The sequence below is a fragment of the Struthio camelus genome, chromosome 1, assembly GCF_040807025.1.
Source record: "Struthio camelus isolate bStrCam1 chromosome 1, bStrCam1.hap1, whole genome shotgun sequence".
In the NCBI taxonomy this organism is placed as follows: Eukaryota; Metazoa; Chordata; class Aves; order Struthioniformes; family Struthionidae; genus Struthio; species Struthio camelus.
The window spans coordinates 124,813,584-124,835,554 of record NC_090942.1 but is presented as its reverse complement, the minus strand read 5'-3'; the positions used below and the strand labels follow the sequence as shown (position 1 = coordinate 124,835,554).

The window sequence follows — 21,971 nt, the reverse complement described above, 5'->3', positions numbered from 1 at the left end:
TAAAAACTGTCTTTCTTTGGTTACGTGATTAAAAGCTCATCTCAGTGAGCACAAAGACCTGGCCGAGGCTTTGAGGAACAATGGCAAGAGGACTGACCCCAGTAACCTCATCGGGGCAAACAGAGCCTGCTGAATCACCCTCTCCTGAACCTGTTGGAGGAGACAGATGGGACTGCTGGTCCTGGAGGGAAACCTGCCAAGATGCGCCAACGGGGAACCTTGCTCCCCAGAGCACCAGGCAAACCAGAGGGGCAATTGCCTGCAGGGGAATAGCACTTACCATGCCATGCAGAGGGAAGAGAATTTTGGAACTGTGTAAAGCTAATTATGAATGTTTAGGGGAATTACAGAGGGCATGCAAAACTTGCCTCAGGATGTTTAGGGGAAAGCCCCAGGGTGTGAGAAGGGACAGATGAAGGACTGAGGAAGAACAAGCATGGGAAAATAAGAGAGAAAAGGGAATTAAAGGGGCCAGATGCATGTAAACAGGTGGCTGGTCAATATGCTCATCTGACTGAGCCCTGCTCTTGATCACCACAGTCTATCCCATGCTCTTTTTAAATCCTAGTTCCTACTGTCTCCTGTGTGAATGCACTCTGTGTGCATGAACACTAGCAAATACCAAGGGGGATTAGCTGGTGAGCAGAAGAGGTCTGGGTGCTGCTGGCCACCAGAGTGGGAAGCCACAAACCTGAGGGGCTCATAGGTCCAGGTGCTAGCAAGTGGAGGAGACCAGCACCTGGACCAGTTACTGGGCAGACTAAGCATCTAAAACTAACTACTGGAGAGACCTACCTTGTGTGCACAGATAACCCACCAGCGGGCTGCAATCCCAAGCAGCCAGAGGGGAGGAACTGCAGCGAGCCATCCCATCTGCATTGCTCACATTTGCTCAGGTGCCACTTGTGTTTATGTGGGAGCCGGTAAAGGCACTGCTGTGTTTGTGTTGGTCCATACAGCTGGCTACGTGCACTGCATGCATGTGTGTATGTGCCTATTGGGAATATATGCCGAACCTGGTTGCTAGCTGGACCTGTAAACACAAAACCACAGCTGCCATCCATCTATGGGGCTGGGGCAGGAGGAATCCCTTCAGGGCCTAAAGCCTACTGGGCTCAGTTGCCATTAACAGTCTTGTTTTAAAATCCCATCTTCTCATGAAAATTCACAGTTCTGATTAAAAAAGAGCTGAAATTTGACCCAACTGGTTTTCCAAAAGGCCCCGGTTCGGTTTCTGCATGCGTAATATCTACTTACTGTCAATTTGTTCCTCTGGGGCAACTTCTCCTTCAAATAATCCTGCAAGATTCAGGGTCGGAAGCCAAACCCAAAAGAGTAACCTTTCCTGGCCAGCTTTGCAGAGCTGCACCCCTCTGCACCTTTCCTCATCTTTCTGATGCTCAGATTGCTCTGGTGGCAGCATGTGACATTCACCTGCCCGGGATAAGGAGGAGGCGTTCAATCCCAGGCAGCCACCTGCAGCTTACAACTTTATGAAACTCAGATAATATTTTAGATAGTCAGGCACTGATATTCATTTTCACAAATATTCAGTAAGTGCTAGCTGAAGTCAGTGGCATTTTGACCCAGATAAAATAACAGCCTATTCTCCAACAGCAAAGTATTCACGTTCAATCCCCTTCCTTTTAATTGGGTATTCATTTACCAATTCTAGCCCTGTTATGCCTATGGTATTAAAGTGCTTAATTTCCCAAGCACTTGAGGTAATGACTAGATCATCCTTAAAAAATACACCAGCCATGTTGTCTCTGTGCAGCTTCATCCACTTGAGCGGTTCCAGAAGCACACAGCAGATGTGACTCAGGGCAGAGTTTAATTCCAGTGCTTAACGATAGTATTGAAACTTGCAGGTATTTTTTTTCCATTCTCATATTAGTTAACTGCATCACCGCATGTGAAATTCCTGTCTTCTCTTGCCCAGCATGAAAGCCTACTCTTTGAAGAGCAGGAGACAGAGCACAGGTCTCATTTATTTAGGAGCCTGACCATTGCATGTTTCATCTTCTCCTCTCTCTGTAGCAGATGTACTCCAGTTATAAACAACATGTGTTATTATTCTAAACACGCAAAGCAGAAAGAAGTATGATTCTTACACAAAAGATGTAGGCTGTAGATACTAGATGAGAGGCAGACGGTAAATTATCTTGTAAAGCCAAGGTCTCTGCCATTTATTTTTCTTCGGAACAGATATGTAATGCATAATGAACAAACAAACAAGTGGTTAACTCACTTTGACTATTTTGTAATTCCACATACTTCCTTCCATTAAGAATTTGGACTACTTCATCATTATGCTCTCTGAAGAGAATCAAGAGCCTTCAGAGTGCATTTGTTCCTCCCACAAAGGCTAAAGGTACTGTAAATGAAAATACAAACCTAACAGTGACAACAAATTCCAGTTTGCAAATGTAATTAAAAAGGTTTCCTGTGCTTGAGTCTTGACTCATATTGCAATAAAAGACTTCAGCCACCTCCTTTTCTAGATGGAATTATTTTGTCCTCATTCTACAGATATTTACACAGCATTAGTCTTTCTGTATTTTCTACTACCTCTTACATACTCTATCAAATATTCATTCTAAAATCTTCTTTGCTAAGAAAGAAAGGCTCCAAAGACCAAATTAAACTTAACCACCTGTACTAAAGCACATAGAGAGTCACTTGCAAACATTTGTATCACCAGTGGGATATTCCAAGATGCCTCCTGATAATTAAGTTCAGAACAAATGGAATACATAAAAACATGTAGGAAGCTATGGAGATTTAAATAGTTACTGAAAATTATTGGAGTTTCTTGGCCTTCTATGTACATGTTGTGACCTTCTTCCATCATATTTAAACTGTTGTTTTGGGGATGAACAAATTAAATCATTGGTTGAAAAGTGCAATAGTTCTTCCATTCCATAGTTCTTCCAAATTGATTTGGAGGGATGTGCGAACTCTTAGTCTCTCCTTTACTAATCAACATAAGCTTTGGTATCAAGAAAAAGATAATGATGTTACTGCCTGATACAGCTTGGCCCGCAGCTTGACGAGGAGGGCTCTTCCAGTCCTAGATACTAAAGTTATTCTTTTAAGTTATTTTTATCCTAGAGAACTAAATTTCCCACTTAGTCTAGGCAAGGGCTTATGTTTTTGCTGTCCCCTTATGGAAACAGCTTACTTTTAAGTTCAAAGCCTGGAAGTCTGTACAGTAGGCAGGCAATCTGAGCCACTAACCTATCATCTTGTTATTGTCCCAATGCTTTTTTGATGTCTTTTGGAAGTAATATCTTAAAAAAAAAAAAGGTATTTTTTCCTCCAACATGGATGTTACTACAATCATGGGCAAGTTTCAGCAAGGTCCCTTACTAAAGCTCTTACAGAAATGAATTTGACACGAAGAAAAATGGAGGTTCTCATATAAACAAGCAAGCAGATAAAGCAACCAGAAACAAAGAGCAGGAGTCAGTGAATGGAGCAAAGTTACCCCCAAGTCTCAGGGGTTCTATACTGGGCTCTGCGTTGCTCACCTTATTCCTAAACGATTTGAGAAAGAGGCAAACAGTGAGGTGACAGGAGAAATAGCAAAAGCCTGCTTTGCTTCAGAAAACTACAGAGTAATTTTATGAAAGAAATGTCCACCAAGAGCTCTTAAACACAACATCTGGCTCTGGAAACCCCTGAGCTGAGCTGCAAGTTGGAACCCAGGTAAATGTTTCTATATATCTGCCTGTTCTTATATGCTTTCCTAAGCATCTAACTTTGCCTACTGTCAGAGAAGGGACACTGGCTAGGTGTACCTTCTCTGACTTTGTGCGGCAGCTAGCTGACCTAGACTCTCAAGTTATTTCTGTCAAAAACTCAGTCCTCTTCTACATTAGACATATTTCCTTAGGTACCTCAAGAGTGCTCTACCCACAGAGGTTTTCGGGATAAGGCATGGCCTTTTTTGGTTAATCCATTTAAAGTTTGCCTGAAGGGCATTTTGAGACTTAACACCCACCCTCCATTTTGCAGAGCTTTCATTTTTAATCCAAATCAGTTCATTCCCGTGTGCTAAACTATCATGTAGATTTTGCTGGGATTCTCCTCTAATTTTTTTTGGAATAATTCTTGAGATGTCAATTTTCAGAGTAAATCCAAACATTGTTTTCTAACGAAGGACAAAAGTATCCCTCGGTTTTATGGGTGCAGGTGCAAATCGTAATGCAGTTGGGTTTACCCAGTCAGGGCCTGTTACTTTTGAGTAGTGCCATGCTCGCTGAAGCCTATCTTCCCAAAGCCAGGCAGTTTACCTACAACAACAATGCTACAGGGAAGTGTAGGGACGTTAATTTCTTAGAGTATACAGTTGAACTCTGTGAACTCCAATTCCCACAGAACAAAAGCCCTGCCTTAGTGAGCATGTAATTTTAGACCTCATGGGCTTCCAGAAGCATAGCTCAATATGACATTTAAATACACAAGCAAAAATAGACTCTAAAAAATTTTTACTCTTGGGCTAGCTTCTATTCAGTTACAGTTATGAGTTAACTCATTGCAGTTACAGAGACATGGTGGGATAGTTCACATGACTGGGATGCTGTCACGGGTGGCTATGTGCTTTTTAGGAAAGACAGGCCAGGAAGGCGAGGTGGTGGAGTTGCCCTTTATGTGAGGGAGCAACTAGAATGTATGGAGCTCTGCCTCGGGGTGGATGAAGAGCAAGTTGAGAGCCTATGGGTAAGGATTAAAGGGCAGGGTAACATGGGTGACACTGTTGTGGGGGTTTACTACAGGCCACCTGACCAGGAGGAAGTCATCGATGAGGCCTTCTACCGACAGCTGGAAGTAGCCTCACGATCACAGGCCCTGGTTCTCATGGGAGACTTCAACCACCCTGACATCTGTTGCCAAGACAGCACAGCTAGGCACAAACCAAGAGGTTCCTGCAGAGCATTGATGATAATTTCTTGACTCAGGTGCTGGAGACGCCAACGAGGAGAGGTGCAATGCTAGACCTTGTACTAACAAACAAGGAAGGACTGGCTGGAGATGTGAAGGTTGGGGGCAGCCTTGGCTGCAGTGACCACGAGATGGTGGAGTTCAGGATCCTACGAGGAGGAAGCAGGGCAATGAGTAGGATCTCAACGCTGGACTTTGGGAGAGCTAACTTTGGCCTCTTGAGGGACCCTACTTAGGGGAATCTCATGGGGTAGGGCCCTAGAAGGAAGGGGGGTCCAAGAAAGCTGGTTAATCTTCAAGCATCACTTCCTCCAGGCTCAAGAGTGGTGCATCCCTCTGAGCAAGAAGTCAAGCAAAGTGGGTGGGAGACCTGCATGGATGAGCAAGGAACTCCTGGCAAAACTCCAACAGAAGAAGGAAGTCAACAGAACGTGGAAAAGGGGACAGGCCACTTGGGAGGAATACAGGGACGTTGTCAGAGTGTGCAGGAATGCAACAAGGAAGGCTAAGGCCCATCTGGAATTAAATCTGGCAAGGGATGTCAAGGACAACAAGAAGGGCTTCTTCCAAGACATCAAGACCAAAAGGAAGACCAGGGAAAATGTGGGCCCGCTGCTGAATGGGGTGGGTGCCCTGGTGACAGAGGATACAGAGAAGGCAGAGTTATTGAATGCCTTCTTTGCTTCAGTCTTCACTGCTAAGGCCAGGCCTCAGGAATTCCAGACCTTGGAGACAAGAGAGGAAGTCTGGAGAAAGGAAGACTCCCCCTTGGTTGAGGAAGCTCAGGTTAGAGATCTTTTGTCCAAACTTGACATCCATAAATCCATGGGCCCTGATGGGATGCACCCACGAGTGCTGAGGGAGCTGGCAGATGTTATTGCTAGGTTGCTCTCCACCATCTTTGAAAGGTCCTGGAGATCAGGAGAGGTGCCTGAGGACTGGAAGAAAGCCAATGTCACCCCAGTCTCCAAAAAGGGCAAGGAGGAGGAGCCAGGACACTACAGGCCTGTCAGCCTCCCCTCCATCCCGGGAAAGGTGATGGAACAGCTCCTCCTGGAGGTCCTCACTAAGCATGTGGAGGACAAGAAGGTGATCAGGAGTAGTCAGCATGGATTCACCAGAGGGAAATCATGCTTGACCAATCTGATAGCCTTCTATGACGGAATGACTGGCTGGGTAGATGAGGGCAGAGCAGTGGATGTTGTCTCCCTGGGCTTCAGCAAGGCTTTGGACACTGTCTCCCATCACATCCTCCTAGGTAAGCTCAGGACGTGTGGGCTAGACGAGTGGACAGTGAGGTGGATTGAGAACTGGCGGGATGGCAGAGCTCAGAGGGTTGTGGTGAATGGCGCAGAGTCAAGTTGGAGGCCTGTGGCTAGCGGTGTCCCCCAGGGGTCAGTCCTGGGTCCAGTCTTGTTCAACGTATTCATCAATGACCTGGAGGAAGGCACAGAGTGCACCCTCAGCAAGTTTGCTGATGATACTACAGTGTGGGGGGAGAGGGGGGGGAGTGGCTGACACACCAGAAGGCTGTGCTGCCATTCAGAGGGACCTGGACAGGCTGGAGAGGTGGGCGGAGAGGAACCTCCTGAAGTTCAACAAAGGCAAGTGCAAGGTCCTGCACCTAGGCAGGAATAATCCCATGCACCAGGACAGGATGGGGGTTGACCTGCTGGAAAGCAGCTCTGCAGAGGAGGACCTGGGAGTGCTGGTGGACAACAAGTTAAACATGAGCCAGCAACGTGGCCTTGTGGCCAGGAAGGCCAATGGTATCCTGGGGTGCATTAGGCAGAGTGTTGCCAGCAGGTGGAGGGAGGTGATCCTGCCCCTCTCCTCAGCCCTGGGGAGGCCTCACCTGCAGTACTGTGTCCAGTTCTGGGCTCCCCAGGACAAGAGAGACATGGTTTCTCTAAACCTGAGAAAAAACTTCTTCACTGTGAGGGTGACAGAGCACTGGCACAGGTTGCCCAGAGAGGTAGTGGAGTCTCCTTCCCTGGAGATTTTCAAAACCCGTCTGGATGTGATCCTGGGAAATATGCTCTAGGTGACCCTGCTTGAGCAGGGAGGTTGGACTAGATGATCTCCAGAGGTCCCTTCCAACCTAAACGATTCTGTGATTCTTGGTTGCTTTGGTGATTTCTCTTCCCTTTTATTCAGATTAAGGAGCACTCTGATCAACCGTCATTAAGACGAAGTCTTACAAATGCAAAATGACTCTGATGTCTTTCATATTTCAGACACACCTTCAGACTCTGGATCAAGTTCTACTTTGAAATACCATCACATGAAAAAAGTAAACCCATATGCCAATCAGTGGTTTGCTGTGCCATTATCCGCATGGCACAGCTGCACGCCATCTCTCAAGATAAGATGGTGCACATAGTCTCTCCCACCTCAGCATCTCATGCAAGAGATGAGTACAGACAAGCAGAGGAGAGCAAAGCATTTTATCAGATCCCATTCAGTGTACAGAAAGCTCTAGTGGGCAGTTGTCAGGGCGAGCTACAGCCAGCCCCCAACACATGCTGACCATGAGGTGGAAACAGCAGAGAATGTACCTCAGGCTCTCAACAACTCATCATCCTCATTGCCATTGCCACTTCTCTGGCATATAAATTCTGAAATAGTTTAGCTGGTCTCTCTCTAAAACTTCCTTCCTTGGCCACATATTTGCACAACAACAGCTACAGAATTTATGGCATGAAAATATTGGCTAGAATGTAGAACTTCCTGGTTACGGTCATGTTTCATTTTAATATACAATATCACAAAGAAAAGGAAGAAGGGAAATATATTCTACTCCCACCAGGCAGGACTCAGGGACAAAGACTCACTGAGTGAAACTCACACACATTTCCCTCAAAAAAGCACCACCTATTAAAAAAAAAAATCCCACAGCAAACAAGAACAATGGGTTCCACATGGAGAAAAATAAGTAGTTCTACTCATTTCAGAGGAACTACTACTGAAATAAGTTCATACTCAGCTGAAAAACTGTAGAAGAATCAGTCCCAAGGCTGACCAAAATCTGTTCTTCTGTTTTATACAATCCATGCAAGAGGATGCTAGGAATCATTATGTATCACTTACTTACTATATCATCATTTATCACTTAATATCACCATAATTTATTCCAGTAACAGTGATTTCTCAGTATATTTTTACCAACTTGAGACAGCTTAAGTGGTAAAAGAAAAACTGCACAGATCTTATCAAGGCTGAAACATGAATTCAGAAATTTTTCTGTTAAAAATCATGCATTTTTTTCACTAAAATTTTACTAACATTTTAAGTCATTGAAAAACATTTCATAAAATGTCTGGTTAAAGATTTTTTACTAGTATCATAGTTCATTTTAACCAGCGTGACTTGTTTATTCTGCCTAACATACGCATATTGCTTTGCATACATTCTGCTCTCCAAGACAAAAACACACTCTCAGACAAAGCAGGCTAAAATGGACGGAAACAATACAATCCATCTGTTGGGGAAACGCGAAAAAAAAAAATCCCTCTCTTGCAAAGCGGGTTTCACTGCTTCCCCTTCAACATCTTTTCCTCTCATCTTAGCAACAGTGCAGGGAGCAGCCAACCAGGACGGGCTTCCCAGAGCCGGAGCACCACAGCCGGGGGTTACTGCCGTGCATTGACCGCCAGTAACCGCAGCCAGGGAGACTGTGCATGCGGCACCTCTACCGCAGTGCACCTACCAGGGATGAGGACAGGCTTTTTCCGACTCCTCTGGCAAGGATTAGCAAATAATTTAGGGCAAATACTTCCCCCTCCCTTCCCCCTTGCCCTGTCATTTGGGTCTTCAGATCTCTCCAGGAGGGTGGGAGCTCTGAAATGAAGTCGCGCACAAGATGCGGCGAAGAACTAACTCGATGCAAAGAAATGAGTCTGAACATTTGCGTGCGTGTCTGAACAGATCATCAAAGCCAGTCAGCAAAACCCAGCCTGTTTAAAGCTGTCTGGACGACCTGAGAGCGTGTTACGCTTCTATCTTATTTAGAGATCAGTATTAACATAACCTTGTAACTGAAATGCAGATATCTCTACCTGTCCTAATGACACTATCTCCGACTGCGATGGATACTTTTGGTTTTCAAGAATATCTAGCAACCTGCCAAAGATTCTGTATTTCCCCATCAGACACTATAGGGCAATACAGAATAAACGTTGTCCTTTCTTCCTCTCCTTTTACAGGCAAGCCTCATCTGCGTGCTGAATCTCAAAGTCATGAAGCAATAATCTTGTGAGAAAAGGCTGGACCTCTCTGGTTAACTGTTTTCACAGGGTCTGAGTCATAACAACTCCTAACAATCAGAATCTAATTATGACATTTTCTGATGAGCATAAATTTCGGTATTGCTACTAATCAGCTCCATAAAATACTGGATCACATTCTGACTGACCATTCCCTATGAGGTTACTAGAGACCAAACGCTACCAGAACTTAGATTCAAACACAGTCTAAATGAGTTATTACCATCCTCAAAATAACAATGGAGAAATTTCCAACTAAAATGTTGCCTAATTAACCATGACTACTGACAAGTACTAGAAAAAAGTAACCCCAAAGTTGCTGCGGAGTTCTGAAAGCTGTTTTATATTTACTTTCTTCATGGATGCACTTGAGTTATGGAGGAATGGTATTGCCACAGGATCCTATGTTATATCAAAAATACCTAGAAACAAACAGATAAAAGTCTTTTGGTGTGACTGCATACAGAATCAAACAAAGTAAAACTGAATTCATTTTATTAGGATGGTAGTCCTCAGAGTGTTTTTCTTGTACTTGGGACTATCTACAACTTAATCCCCAAAACATTCACTTTATTCAGATTAATTTATGGTGCTCATAACAAAAACGGCAGGCAGCTGAAATCCTCTTGTAAACAGTTTTCAGGTAGTCCTACGTTTAAAACTGTGTGTCTGTCATTTTTCTTTGAACTGGTAAACCCAGTATATGCTTTTGTGTTCTGAATTTTAAATTGCATTTTCAATTTAAAATACACTTAAAACAGAGAGTTTAGAAGCCAAGATAAGATCCACTTTCAGATCTTTTCTCAACCCTTTGATAAATGGCTTTGTGGTAAGACCCTGAATATTTTGGCCGCAGCCTGTTCTCAAGCTCTGCAGATCTTGCTTTTCCTCATTTAGGGAAGCTGTACTTAGAAGATCTAACAGAGGACTCTCCTCTTTCTCTTCACCTCCAAGCCAGCTGGCTCCTTGGTCCTAAAAGAAAGGAGAGAGCATTCTCGGACTAAGCAGCGGTAATACTTCCCCGTGGGGCAAAGTTTCCTCTTTCTGCCTTTGCCAGTTCATCCTAATCTTACAACAGATTGCATCTGCTCTAGCAGTCCTGGAGGTCGCTTAGGCAAACTTTGAATCTTGCCAACCTGCAGGAGACTACTGCCACATACTTGAGCAAAGACTGCATTCAAACAGTGAAGCACATTTGCAGTTCTGGAGGAACCTGAAATGTTGCCCCCACAACAACACAAGAGCTGGGCTAAGTCACTTTTCAACCTCTTCCTTCAAAATTGGGGAAATATTTCATTCTACCAGCTGAAAAAATGCCTAAAAGCTTTACGGGGAAAATTTACCTCTGTAGCCTTTTCCAAATTTCCATATTGATGAAAACTCCTACTGAACTGAATGGGTCCAAGATACAGTTTGTTTCACTGAGGACTCACCTGGCAGATTCATTCTCTTTTAATACCACCAGCTTCAAGAGGAATTACACCACGAATGAATCAAGCCCAGAGTCATGCCAGTCTTTGCTACGGATTTGATAAAAACTCATTAAAATGAGTGGAACAGGCTGTTTATAGCAAGCAACATTTACCATGTAATTCTGAGAATGAAATTCACCTTTCTTGTTGTCAAGATAAAAACGAGATTTAATAGATACATCAGAGATGTGAAGGCTGAAACGCAGATCAATGAAACATTCTTAAGCAATGCAAATTCACATTTTTTCCTGATTTTAATAAAAAGTAAATGATGTGAGATAGCATATGAGTTTCACAGTTTAAACAACAGCGCTAAGTACAGAACACAATGGCAGCATTACTAATTATTCCTCCTTTTGTTAATTTAGAGCTTAACCTTAATATTATTTGGCAATAACATTCTTACTGATGGGAGTAGTCTTTTTTTGTTTATTTCAGTGCTGTTTATTAGAATTCCTCTCCAACATGTTGGCACAAATTGTCTTAGCAAGGAAACTATATTCCTTCCTTTATGATCCAGCACTCACTGAAAGGTTTTAACTAATTCATTATGGCCATGGAGGAAGATGCAGAAATAGCAGAATTTTTTTTTTGAGCTCCGTATCAGAATAGAAACACCATTAATTTAAAAGGCACTTTCTGATAACAGCATCCATTACCCGCTATTGCCACAATCAACACCAAAGAACAATGTGAACTGAGAAACATCTTCCATTTTTCTTTTTTCCATCTTGTGCCTTTATTTACGTTTTCTGTTTTTTAAGAATCAGTTGCATTTCCTACACTGGAGTTTGTACCTTCAAGAGTGTGTTTAGTGTTTCTCTTCTCACATGAAAGTGAATTTAATACTTCACATTAGGGCAATAAGAGATCTTTTTAGTGCAGGAAACCCCCAAGAAATATAGAGCTGATACAGTGACCAGTGTTTGGAGGCACAATATTGCCATTTTACTGGGCAGAGACAGATTATAACCCATTGCAAAGCCCCAGGATAAACCAGTAAAAGGCATTCAGAGTAATTTCAAGTGTGATATATTTATCTACAAGTCTGCTTGTTTTCAGTAGAGATGTCCAAGATCACACACAAATCATTCCAATTGCAGAACCACTAACATGATTCAAGGAAGCTGCTGCTTTGGTCCTTACCTTCATTTGAGACTACGTAGCAATTCCATTTACAGATTTTCCATTTCTCTGACTGAAAACCTTTTTTATCAAAACTAATACATTGAGTCAATCCCTGGAGCAGGAAACTTGGCAGGGAGAAAAGTTTATTTCTAGAGGGTCTCTATAATCTGAGCTAGCAATTCACAGACCCACAAAAGTGCTGCTTGGAAGGGACCTCTGGAGATCACCTAGTCCAGCCTTCTGATCAGAGCAAGATGATGACCAACACTAGATCAAGTTAGCCCTGCCCAGCCAACTCTTGTAAATCCCTAAGGACAGGGAATTCACACCCTCTCTGGGTGACCTGTCCCAGTGCTGCACCACCTTCCCGATGAAGAGGTTTTGCCAAATGAGCTGCTAAATATATAGCACGTGGCCATTGGCTCGTTATATCAGCTGGCCCTACTGAGAAGAGTTTGACTCCATCATCTTTATAACTGCCCTTTAAATAGCTATAAACCACTATTAGATCACCCCTTAGTCTCCTCTTCACTAGACCAAACAGGTCCAGCTCTCTCAGCCTCTCCTTACAGAACCTCCAACCAATTTGTTAACTCTCTGCCAGACCCCTTCCAGTTTCCCATCATCTCTGCTGAGCTGGAGGGTCCAAAACTTCATATAGTGTTCCACGTGTGGTCTCATCAATGCTGAGCAGGGAATGACATTTTGTCAGGATGTGCCATTTTTTCCCAAGCCAAGGTTCTCACAAACATGTCAACAAGCACAGACAGAGGTTTTTGGTCTAGAACCCTTTGATCATTTTTGGCCACTAAGAAAGAGATCCAGTCAAAACCGTAAGTTTATAAATCTTGCATCAGACACTTGGGGACAGTCCCATTTCTTGGGGGAAAAAAACTTCAAAATGTGACTTTATTTCAGTAAGACAAAAAAAATTGTCAATGTATGATAGCTGCTGATAAAACCAAGCTGTTCTCCTAAGGATAGCATGGCAACAATTTTAATAAATAAGTAAAAGATAGCAGGTATGTGCACACACAGTTTTGATGTTAAAATAAACATTAAAGCCTTGAGCCTGCACATCCTTCTACAAATTAATAGCTATATGCACAAGCTGCCACAGATATGGAAGCACTTCTATGGCTGTAGCTCCAGTGTTTTTCATAGCATACATTTCTAGACTATTAAAGCCTTGGTGTTGCAAAAATGATGCAGAATTTCCAGATAGCAGCAATATACTTTGTGAAATAATGTCAAGTGGAATCTTTAAGTCAGAGGATTTAAGGCAAGTGCAGGTATCGAGTATGGCTCAGCTGAGCAGCACACTGGTAGGGTCTTATCTCTTAAAAATAACTAAAACACAGAATCGTACCAATTTGCATTACTAAGAGAGAATTCCTCAAGGAAGAGCAATTATGTCGTTTAGTACACAAAATTCTCCTTAAGAGTTCAATATTTTCTCTTGGGCTTCTTTTTGCTAGCAGGAATTTACTCCATGACCTAATTTTCCTTCCAAAGAGATCACTAGTCACACATAAAAAAAAGTACAAATTCTCTAGATAACACATTGTTACACAAAGCAGATAAAGGTATAAAAAGAATGAACGCAAAGCAGATGAAAAAGGACAGCGCCCGCTTCCACCCACCTTTGAGAAGTGGCATAGACCAAGAGCCTAGAAAGCACAGGGCTGAATACCCTTACTCCCACCAGTAAAACAGCACCAGAAGCAATGTCAGAACCAGCTGTGTTAAGTAAAACTGTACTGTGAGGGGAAAGTAGTTATGCTTCACTTCCTTGAGATGCATCCAGTGTCTGCATCATTTTGTTGTGCCCTGCATTATAGGCTGTAAACTCTTTGCTGTGCATTGGCAAAGCAGCAAGCAAAAGACTATCTTGGTCCCTGACTAACCCTCAGGATTTAGTACTAGTAATAGCCAGTAATTTTATCAGATAAAAGAAATGGTATGATTAAAGAGATCCATCTTAGAAAACCAGGTAACATGGATAGGCTGACATTCCTATAGCTCACAGCCTTGACTTCCAAACACAGCATTTTAAGAGAAGAGTTTTTTTCCTGCTTTCAAGTACCTTCTGAAAGCCCGAGATGCTTGCTCTTCTCAAAGAGCGCTGGAAAAATAACCATTTGACAACAGAGCCTACTGTAAAAGTAAAAAAGTCTCAACCTGTGGAGATATTCAAAACCTGAATGGACGTAGTCCTGGGCAACCTGCTCTAGTTGATCCTGCTTGAGCGGGGCATATGACCAGATGATCTCCAGAGGGCCCTTCCAACCCTGACTATTCTGTAAAAAGTTAAAAAAACGAAAACAACAAAAAATGCTTTCTCCCCACCTCCCTCTTTGAAATACTGCATGCTCCATCCCTCCAGCAGTAAAATGTAAACATGCAAGACCACAGGCCAGAGATATTTGGCAGCGCAGCAATACTGTATGTACTTCAGACACTTTAGAATTGAGAGACAAAAATAAACCGTTACATGAACTATTGCAGGCCAATATATCCATCTACAGTAAGCCACATGCACCACTGCACCAGGCCTCAGGGAAGTGTCCCTGTGCCCACTGGGCGGCAGCGGGAATCTCCACGTCCCTGAAAACGTTGCAGTGTCTTCTGCTTCCAGAGCAGAGACAAATACTGCGCCTGGCTTCTGAACGAGGCCTGGGACAGCTTCCTTGTGCTCTCTCCAGCCCTAGTTTGTCTTTCGGTCTTTGTTCTTTATTTTTCACGAAGAGGGAACTATTTGTTTCCATACTCTGAGGAGTTTCCCTTCTGTAACAAGAACTCAAACAACACGGAACTGTGAAAACGTGTTCCCTTTAACTAGCTTAGCTGGCTGTCCACTACAGACTCATCCATCCGAGCAGATAACATGTGTATATTAGCTAAAACATTAGAGCTTTCCTTACCCTTCTTCCTCCACCATGGCCCTTCCTGGATAGAGTACGATAGTTCTTTAAACTCAATATTCACAGCTGGTCTGCGGGGCAGGTAGGAGAAACGATGAGCTTCTGTCAGAGTGTTGTCCACCTTTTTTAAGTGCCCATTCATCAGTCGAGCATCTTGGTTATCTGTGCCATTTGAGACCACTTCATCCACAGAAACACACACTGACTTCTGCTCAGCCATAGCAGAAGCAGAATTGCTGGCATTCTAGAGAGCAAAAGTTGAAGAAAGGACAAACATAACAAACTTTGGTTTAGGAATACATTTCAAATCTTTTTGCATCAGAAGAAGTATGTAATAATATACGAATCCTGCAAAGCAACATGCTGAAACATGAAGAGAGAAAAAATAAAACAATCTTTTGTTTGTTCTGCCTGTGTCTTGACAAAGAAGTAAAGAGCTCCTGCATACCTCCTACTCACAGCGCACAAACCCCACCTCTTTTAGCACCAGTTTTCCCTTGAAGGGTATACACAGCACACTAGTATCTTACTTCAAAATAGAACACCCCTTGCATCAGATTAATACAATATTTCTAAGTATAGTCCCCTTTACCTTGTATTCTGTTTCTCATGCATGGGCAGAATTTGATTTTAGTTGCTCTGATTTCACGGCTTGTACCTGGACTAAGTCAAAAGGGGAGGGGAGCTAGCACAACTATTACTTGCAGAAACATTTTAAAGCTCTTATTCCTTTAAATAGAATACATTTGTATAAATGTGAAATTGCATACGTTCACACTTGTGCAAATTCGGAGAAGAGCACTTTTCTGGCTGATTTGCTCCAACAGTAACAGTTCCAGGGACTGTGCAACCTAGAACAGTACACCTTCTTTTCTTGAGGTCTGTTAGGAAAGCATAGCCCTTTATATCCAAAATCTTTGCACATCTCCAAACTGGAGCACACCTTCCTTGCTCGAGAGTGATCCCTAATGGAAATCTTATCAGCTATATAGACATGTTAAACCATGCTCCAGAGCCTGCACCCCTGACACTGAGGTCAATGCTTTATGCTCGCAGCTGCACCTCTATCACACTTTGCCCATCACAGAAGTCCATGCAAATCTGCTTGGCATTTTTTTGACTGAATCACTTCTCCCTCCCCTCCAGAGCGTGACAATGACCTGCTGCCTGCCCTCTTTCTCCTTTAGTCACATAAAATCAGAACTTTTTCCATTCCTTTCATCTGAATGGACACCTCACACTGGTATCAATGGGATGTGGACCAGGCCTAAAGGAAAACAATCACAAAGGCTCTTCAGCTAAGCAGAATTTTGAACAGTTCAGAGGATATTGTCATGTGTTGTTCTGAGTATGTCATAAGCAGGGTCCAGCAACTGCACAGTTGCCTACTACAACGTCTAATATTTTTAATGTGGAGCTGGATTGGAAAAAACTTCTATAGCTGGCTTATGTGCTAGACTTTCCATGCTGTCACATCTGTCCAGCAATCTACCTGTTTCCAGAGGTATATGCTGAAAAGCAGATGTGCTGCACTGGTTTTCAAGGCATCAGTGCTAACATCCTCAAATAAAGAGCTGTAAGGTCATGCCATTATCCCCCCCACACTCGTCCTCCAATGCAGTTAAGAAGTCACATTCCCTTCTTTTCACTGTGCCATTTTCATCTTCTCTGTCAGTTTTCAAGGCATCAGTGCTAACATCCTCAAATAAAGAGCTGTAAGGTCATGCCATTATCCCCCCCACACTTGTCCTCCAATGCAGTTAAGAAGTCACATTCCCTTCTTTTCACTGTGCCATTTTCATCTTCTCTGTCACAGTGGTGGCTTTCCACTCATGTTGAATAAGTAGTACTGTTCAGATCAATCACTTGTCATGAATGCTGACGGAAAACCCTAAAAACCAGTCCTACATACCCAGTAGTTAGCTAGTGTCTTCAGATTCTGCATGCATGAGCTCCCTAGTTCTGGATACAAGAATCAGCTCCACTTAACACATTTTCTTAAGAGAGAGATTTTAATAAAGCTCTCAGGTAACTCAGGTCAGGTATCCACCAAGTCTTACTCCCAGTTTCTTAAATAGTTGACAGTAATGTATGTAATTTGAACAGTGTAATATGAAACATCTTAGAACTGAACAATTAAGCCAGGAGAACCTCCCTCTTGCCTAGAAAATAAAAGGAGAAGGTGAACTAACAACATGCGCTTCTGCACGTTTTCAAGGCTTACTTTCTTAAGTGACTCTACGTGTTATGTGCCTAGGCAAAGGCAATCTTAAGTGCTTGTTTGGTTCACAGAAACCTCTGAGTAACTTCACATGTCAGAGGAGGCATCCAAAAAACTAACTCTCAATGAATAGGTCACCTTGAGTATCCAGTCAACAGCTAGAGCTTTTCCAGTTTAAGTCAGCTTGAGTATTTAGGCAACAGTTAGAGCTTTTCCAGTTTAAGTCAACTCAAAAAGAAGCATCCTTTGGACAAGATCTTTGCTCTCTTCTTGCAATCTGGCTTAATCACGTAGGGCCGTGATACCAGAGGATTTTCTTCCTGGGACAGTAAATAAAGAATTTCAGTCATCCAGTGGGTTGAAATGCCTGCTTTCAGCAGAGTATGACACAGTCATGCCAACCTTAGTCATATGCTCTCTTCCCCCAGGGACAACCTGCTGTGGGTCATGATCACCCCTAGGAGCCCAGGATCATGCAACTGGTTCTGAGCTGCGGGAACGGCTTTGCTTTCTCAGAGATGGGCAATAGCAACGGTTACCAGAGCCACAGCCTTAACTGCACCCTCCACAACTACTTTCTGAACGCACTTCCAGTCCTTGCATACATCTACTACTATAAACCAATCATTTGCTTTTCCACTGATATGCGTGCATTTTAAAGGGATGCTCATTTCAAATTAGCCTGTACAACAGAAATAAATCAGCATATGCGCTGAAAGACTCTGCTTTTATCTTAGCCGATTTCATACAGTTATATTTCTCAATTTCCTATACGGAGTTTAATTGCTTCATGGTGTCTATCAGGCACAGCAATACACACATTCCCAGTCAAAGTAGTGCAAGGATCCCACATGCTCTGCATGCTCCTTTACCAAACAACTTCTCCGCAGAATTTCCTCCTCCTCCAACCTACCAGCCTTCCACCAAAGCCATTATATAAAAGCGCTGGAAAGGTTATAGCCCCTCAGTAAATCGGGGGGGGGGGGGGGGGGAGAATCACAGGATGCGGTCGCGGAGCACGGAGCATGCTCAGAAAAGCCACTAATCCCCTTTTATTAGCGCAAGGCAAGAGGTAACCAGCGGTCAAATCCCGCTACGGGCGGCGGACCACAAACCCGCTGCCTCCCCATACCGGGTACCGGCAACCCGGTACCGGACACCCCAGCCTCGGCTTTCCGTGGGCCCCAGCGCCGCAGACCCCCGACCCCCCCCACCCCGCGCACCGCGGCCCCGCTCCGCTCCCCTCCGCCGCCCCGCGCCGGCTCCCGGCTGCCGCCGCCGCCGCCGCCCGCACCGGAGCCCCGCCACGGGCGGAGAGCGCCTTACCGAAGCGGTGCCGGCGGAGAAAGCCGCCATCAGACATGCCATGTGCCCGTCGCCCGCCGGCGGCAGCGCTCGCTCCCCGCCTGCGCCCGCCCGTGCCGGCTGCGAGGGGCGGGCGCGGGGAGCGGCCTCGGCCTCCGCCGCCGGGGGGGGAGAGGGGGGCACCGCCTCTGCCCCGGCCCGGGGCTGCCCCCCCGCCCCCGCCTTTGCCTTTGCCTTTGGCGGGGGCCCTGGTTCGCAACCGCAGCTCCCTCGCACGTCCCGCTGCCTTTCCTCCCGGGTGACCGGCGTTTTCTCACCGCCCGCCCCTGTGGAGACACTTCTCAGACGCTTCTCCGGGGGAACCGGACGCTGGAAACGGCTCGTCCAGACGCCCTCAGGGCGCGCGGAGAGGCGCCGAGCGCTGTTTCATCGCTCATAACGGGTGCTTCTGCACGAGGTCCCAGAAGGGGATGCGGCTCCTTCCCCGAGGAGACAGGCTACCCGAGTACCACCGAATTACACCGCATGCCAGCTCTCGCTTTGGCTCTTCCGGCCCTGGGACCGGCAGCCTAAACCACAAATCACAAGCAATTGATACGTAAACCAAGCAAGACGTTGTGGGTCAGAAATGGGAGAAAAAAGTCTGCCCAAAAGTGACAGCGAGTTTCCTTCTTTCTTTATTTATTTTTCTTTTTTTCCTACGTTTCACTAAGGTCCTGTGATATTGAGTACAGTGAAGGACAGAGAGCTTGAAGCAAGCCTGCACCGGATACTTGCCCATCAAGCACAGTGCATGGCATTCACAGAGGTGTGTTTGCACTGCAGACTTGGAGATCCCCCTTTACGTTTTAAGTTGACTTAGGTTAGCCTTGCTACCCCGTGGCCGAAAGCTCTACCCAGTCAGGTTACCGTGCCAAACAGCTAGCTACCAACATATCTGCCATCATTCTCCTGTAGCTTTGTAGTGGCCATAGAGCTCAATGCTGATGTTAGACTGTCACTAACGTCCCCTTTAATTGCTTTGAAGCAAGCTTGGGTATTTCTGCACAGATTTCGGAGTCACGATAATCTAAGTCATGCTTTCCTCAAAGGTTCCTGTGATAGTCAAGGTCTTGGGTAATACACGTGCAGGACTGAGAAAAAGAAGTTTCCAAGTGCAGTCCTGTCTCTCTCGCTTACCTGATGTTTCGTCAAGGGGCTTTTTCACGATGCACAGGCACTCCATAACATCTATGTAAACTTCTCTACATTATGTTCTTAGTGAACAACTATCTGCAAAAAGCATGAGATTCTTTACTCTCAGTTAACCTCTCAATCTACTTCATGCTTACTGTGCACAAGTGGCTTGGGTAAATCCCCATAATCACTTGCGCTCAAGTAATTTCCTTGTACAGAAAAGCCCAAGGAGCATAGTTATACAGCATTCAAACACTGATAGTATACTCTAGATACAGTCAAGTAGGTTTTAAACTAGGTAACATAGTGGCAGACAGAGTAGCTGGGGTATCACTGCAGCCTGTAAATTTAGCTGAGCATTAATCACAGAATCACACAATGGTTGAGGTTGGAAGGGACCTCTGGAGAGCATCTAGTCCAATGTGCTCCACCTAGAGCACATTGCCCAGGACTATGTCCAGACAGCTTTTGATTATCTCCAGCAAAGGAGGCTCCACAACCTCTCTGGGCAACCTGTGCCAGTGCTCAGTTACCCTCACAGGAAAGAAGTTTTTCTTCATGTTGAGATAGAGCTTCCTGTGTTTCAGTTGGTGCCCCTTGCCTCTTGTTGTATCACTGGGCTCCACTGAAAAGAGTCTGGCCCTATCCTCTTGACACCCTCCCTTCAGACATTTATACACCTTGATCAGATCCCTCTTCCGTCTTCTCTTCTCCAGGCCGAACAGGACCAGCTTGCACCGTACACGAGCTGCTCCAGTCTCTTCATCATCTTAGTGGCCCTTTGCTGGACTCAGTCCAGTAGCTCTGTGTCTCTCTTGTACTGGGGAGCCCAGAACTGGACACAGAACTCCAGAGGTGGCCTCCCCAGGGCTGAGGAGAGGGGCAGGATCACCTCCCTCCACCTGCTGGCAACACTCTGCCTAATGCACCCCAGGATCCCATTGGCCTTCTTGGCCACAAGGCCACGTTGCTGGCTCATGCTTTACTTGTTATCCACCAGGACTCCCAGGTCCTTCTCTGCAAAGCTTGTCTTCAGCAGGTCAGCCCCCAGCATGCAGTGGTCCGTGGGGTTATTCCTGCCTAGGTGCAGGACCCTGCACTTGCCTTGGTTGAACCTCATGAGGTTCCTCTCTGCCCAGCTCTCCAGCCTCTCCAGGTCCCTCTGAATGGCAGCAGAGCCCTCGGTGTATTAGCCACTCCCCCCAGTTTTGTATCATCAGTAAACTTGCTGAGGGTGCACTCTGTGCCTTCCTCCAGGTCATCGATGAATACGTTGAACAAAATTGGACCTAGAATCCTCCTTTTGAATTGATTTTGCAGCATCTGATGAGCTCTGCTTGTCATTCATAGAATATGGCTATTACCCAAGCCATCACCGAGTTGGATATAGCCGCAGCGTAGACATACCCCATTGTGTTTGGCTTTACAAACATGGTATAATCATGTCCAAATACCCACTGACCTTGCTTTCCACATGTTCTGAGATTCCCTTTGCAACCCTCTGGAAGCATTAGAAAGGGTAAAAAGAGGCATAAATTGTAGCAGGGTTCTGGGAATTGGATTCAACATGTCTACAAAGCATTTTATACATGAGTTCATAATCCATTAGGAGTCTTCGGAGCGGGAGGTTGTTGTAATACTTGGCATTCACGTAGCATTGTACAGACACTGAGGTAATCTGCAGAAAGCCCCTGGAAGATAGGTAAATATTTTATCCTTTCATAGTGGGGGAGCAAAGTTTACATCCAGCTACGCGACACTCCTGGAGCAGGACTGCTGCTAGGCACTTTTGAACATCTGCACCAGGTCAGAACAACGGCCCGTAGCTCACAGTAGCTCACAGGCTGCTGACAGGGGCCAAAAATTGGACACTCAAAGAAGAGCATAGGCACAGGACCCTTATGTATCAGACTTCTCTCTAGTCTCCCAGGCTACAGACGTTTTTGGCTCAAGGACTTCCTGACACAGTAGTAGCTCTTGAGTATTCGAATAACCCTCAGTAGACCTCTCTTCTGTTAATTTGTCCGGACTTCCCCTTGAACACGTGAACTTTTACCATCCACTGCATCCTATGGCCAAGGAACAGAGCACTGAAGCTCATTGCTACTAATCTTGGATGCAGCCAGTAGATATTGCAGAATGTAACTCATGTATTGGGGGAAAAAATCTCTACCTACCCTGGAGCACCAGACGAAACATGGGCCCATCCAGAAGTCCTAGCTGAAGACTTGAAATATGTTTGAGAAGAAATTTGAGGAATGATTATCTCCTAATATCAGAAATAAAAAGAAATTACAAAGCACTACTCCAGTGAGGGTCTAAGGTTTTAATTACCCTGATTTGGAGCACTTCTCTGTAGCACCTAATATTTATTTCAGTTTGTCTCCTTATTTTCCCTTAGAAAAACTGAGAGGCTGTATTATTTCCCTACAAGACCTCAAAAGAGCTGTGAAATACTACTGTATATTTTTAAGGCGTTTTTAGGGTTAACAAACTACTTAAGGACATCACATATTTTAACTGTCAAGTAGAA

The 21,971-nt window shown here is 44.7% G+C and overlaps 1 protein-coding gene across 3 annotated transcripts in view; it reads right to left on the bottom strand.

Annotated features, from left to right (window-relative positions):
• The window catches only part of ABCG1 (ATP binding cassette subfamily G member 1), a 67,415-nt gene extending 49,022 nt beyond the window's left edge, over positions 1 to 18,393 (bottom strand). The window contains exons 1-3 of one of the 3 annotated variants that reach the window (XM_068914860.1): positions 18,284 to 18,380; positions 17,096 to 17,277; positions 14,737 to 14,980 (exon numbers count right to left, since the gene is read on the bottom strand). In XM_068914860.1, coding sequence (XP_068770961.1) covers positions 14,737 to 14,956 — 220 coding nt within the window. In that variant the 5' untranslated portion in view covers positions 14,957 to 14,980; positions 17,096 to 17,277; positions 18,284 to 18,380. Of the gene's footprint in view, positions 1 to 14,736; positions 14,981 to 17,095; positions 17,278 to 18,283 lie in introns of all 3 variants that reach the window. The other 2 variants (XM_068914850.1, XM_068914843.1) reach the window with 2 other exon arrangements.
• Between the last annotated feature and the right edge of the window lie 3,578 nt (positions 18,394 to 21,971).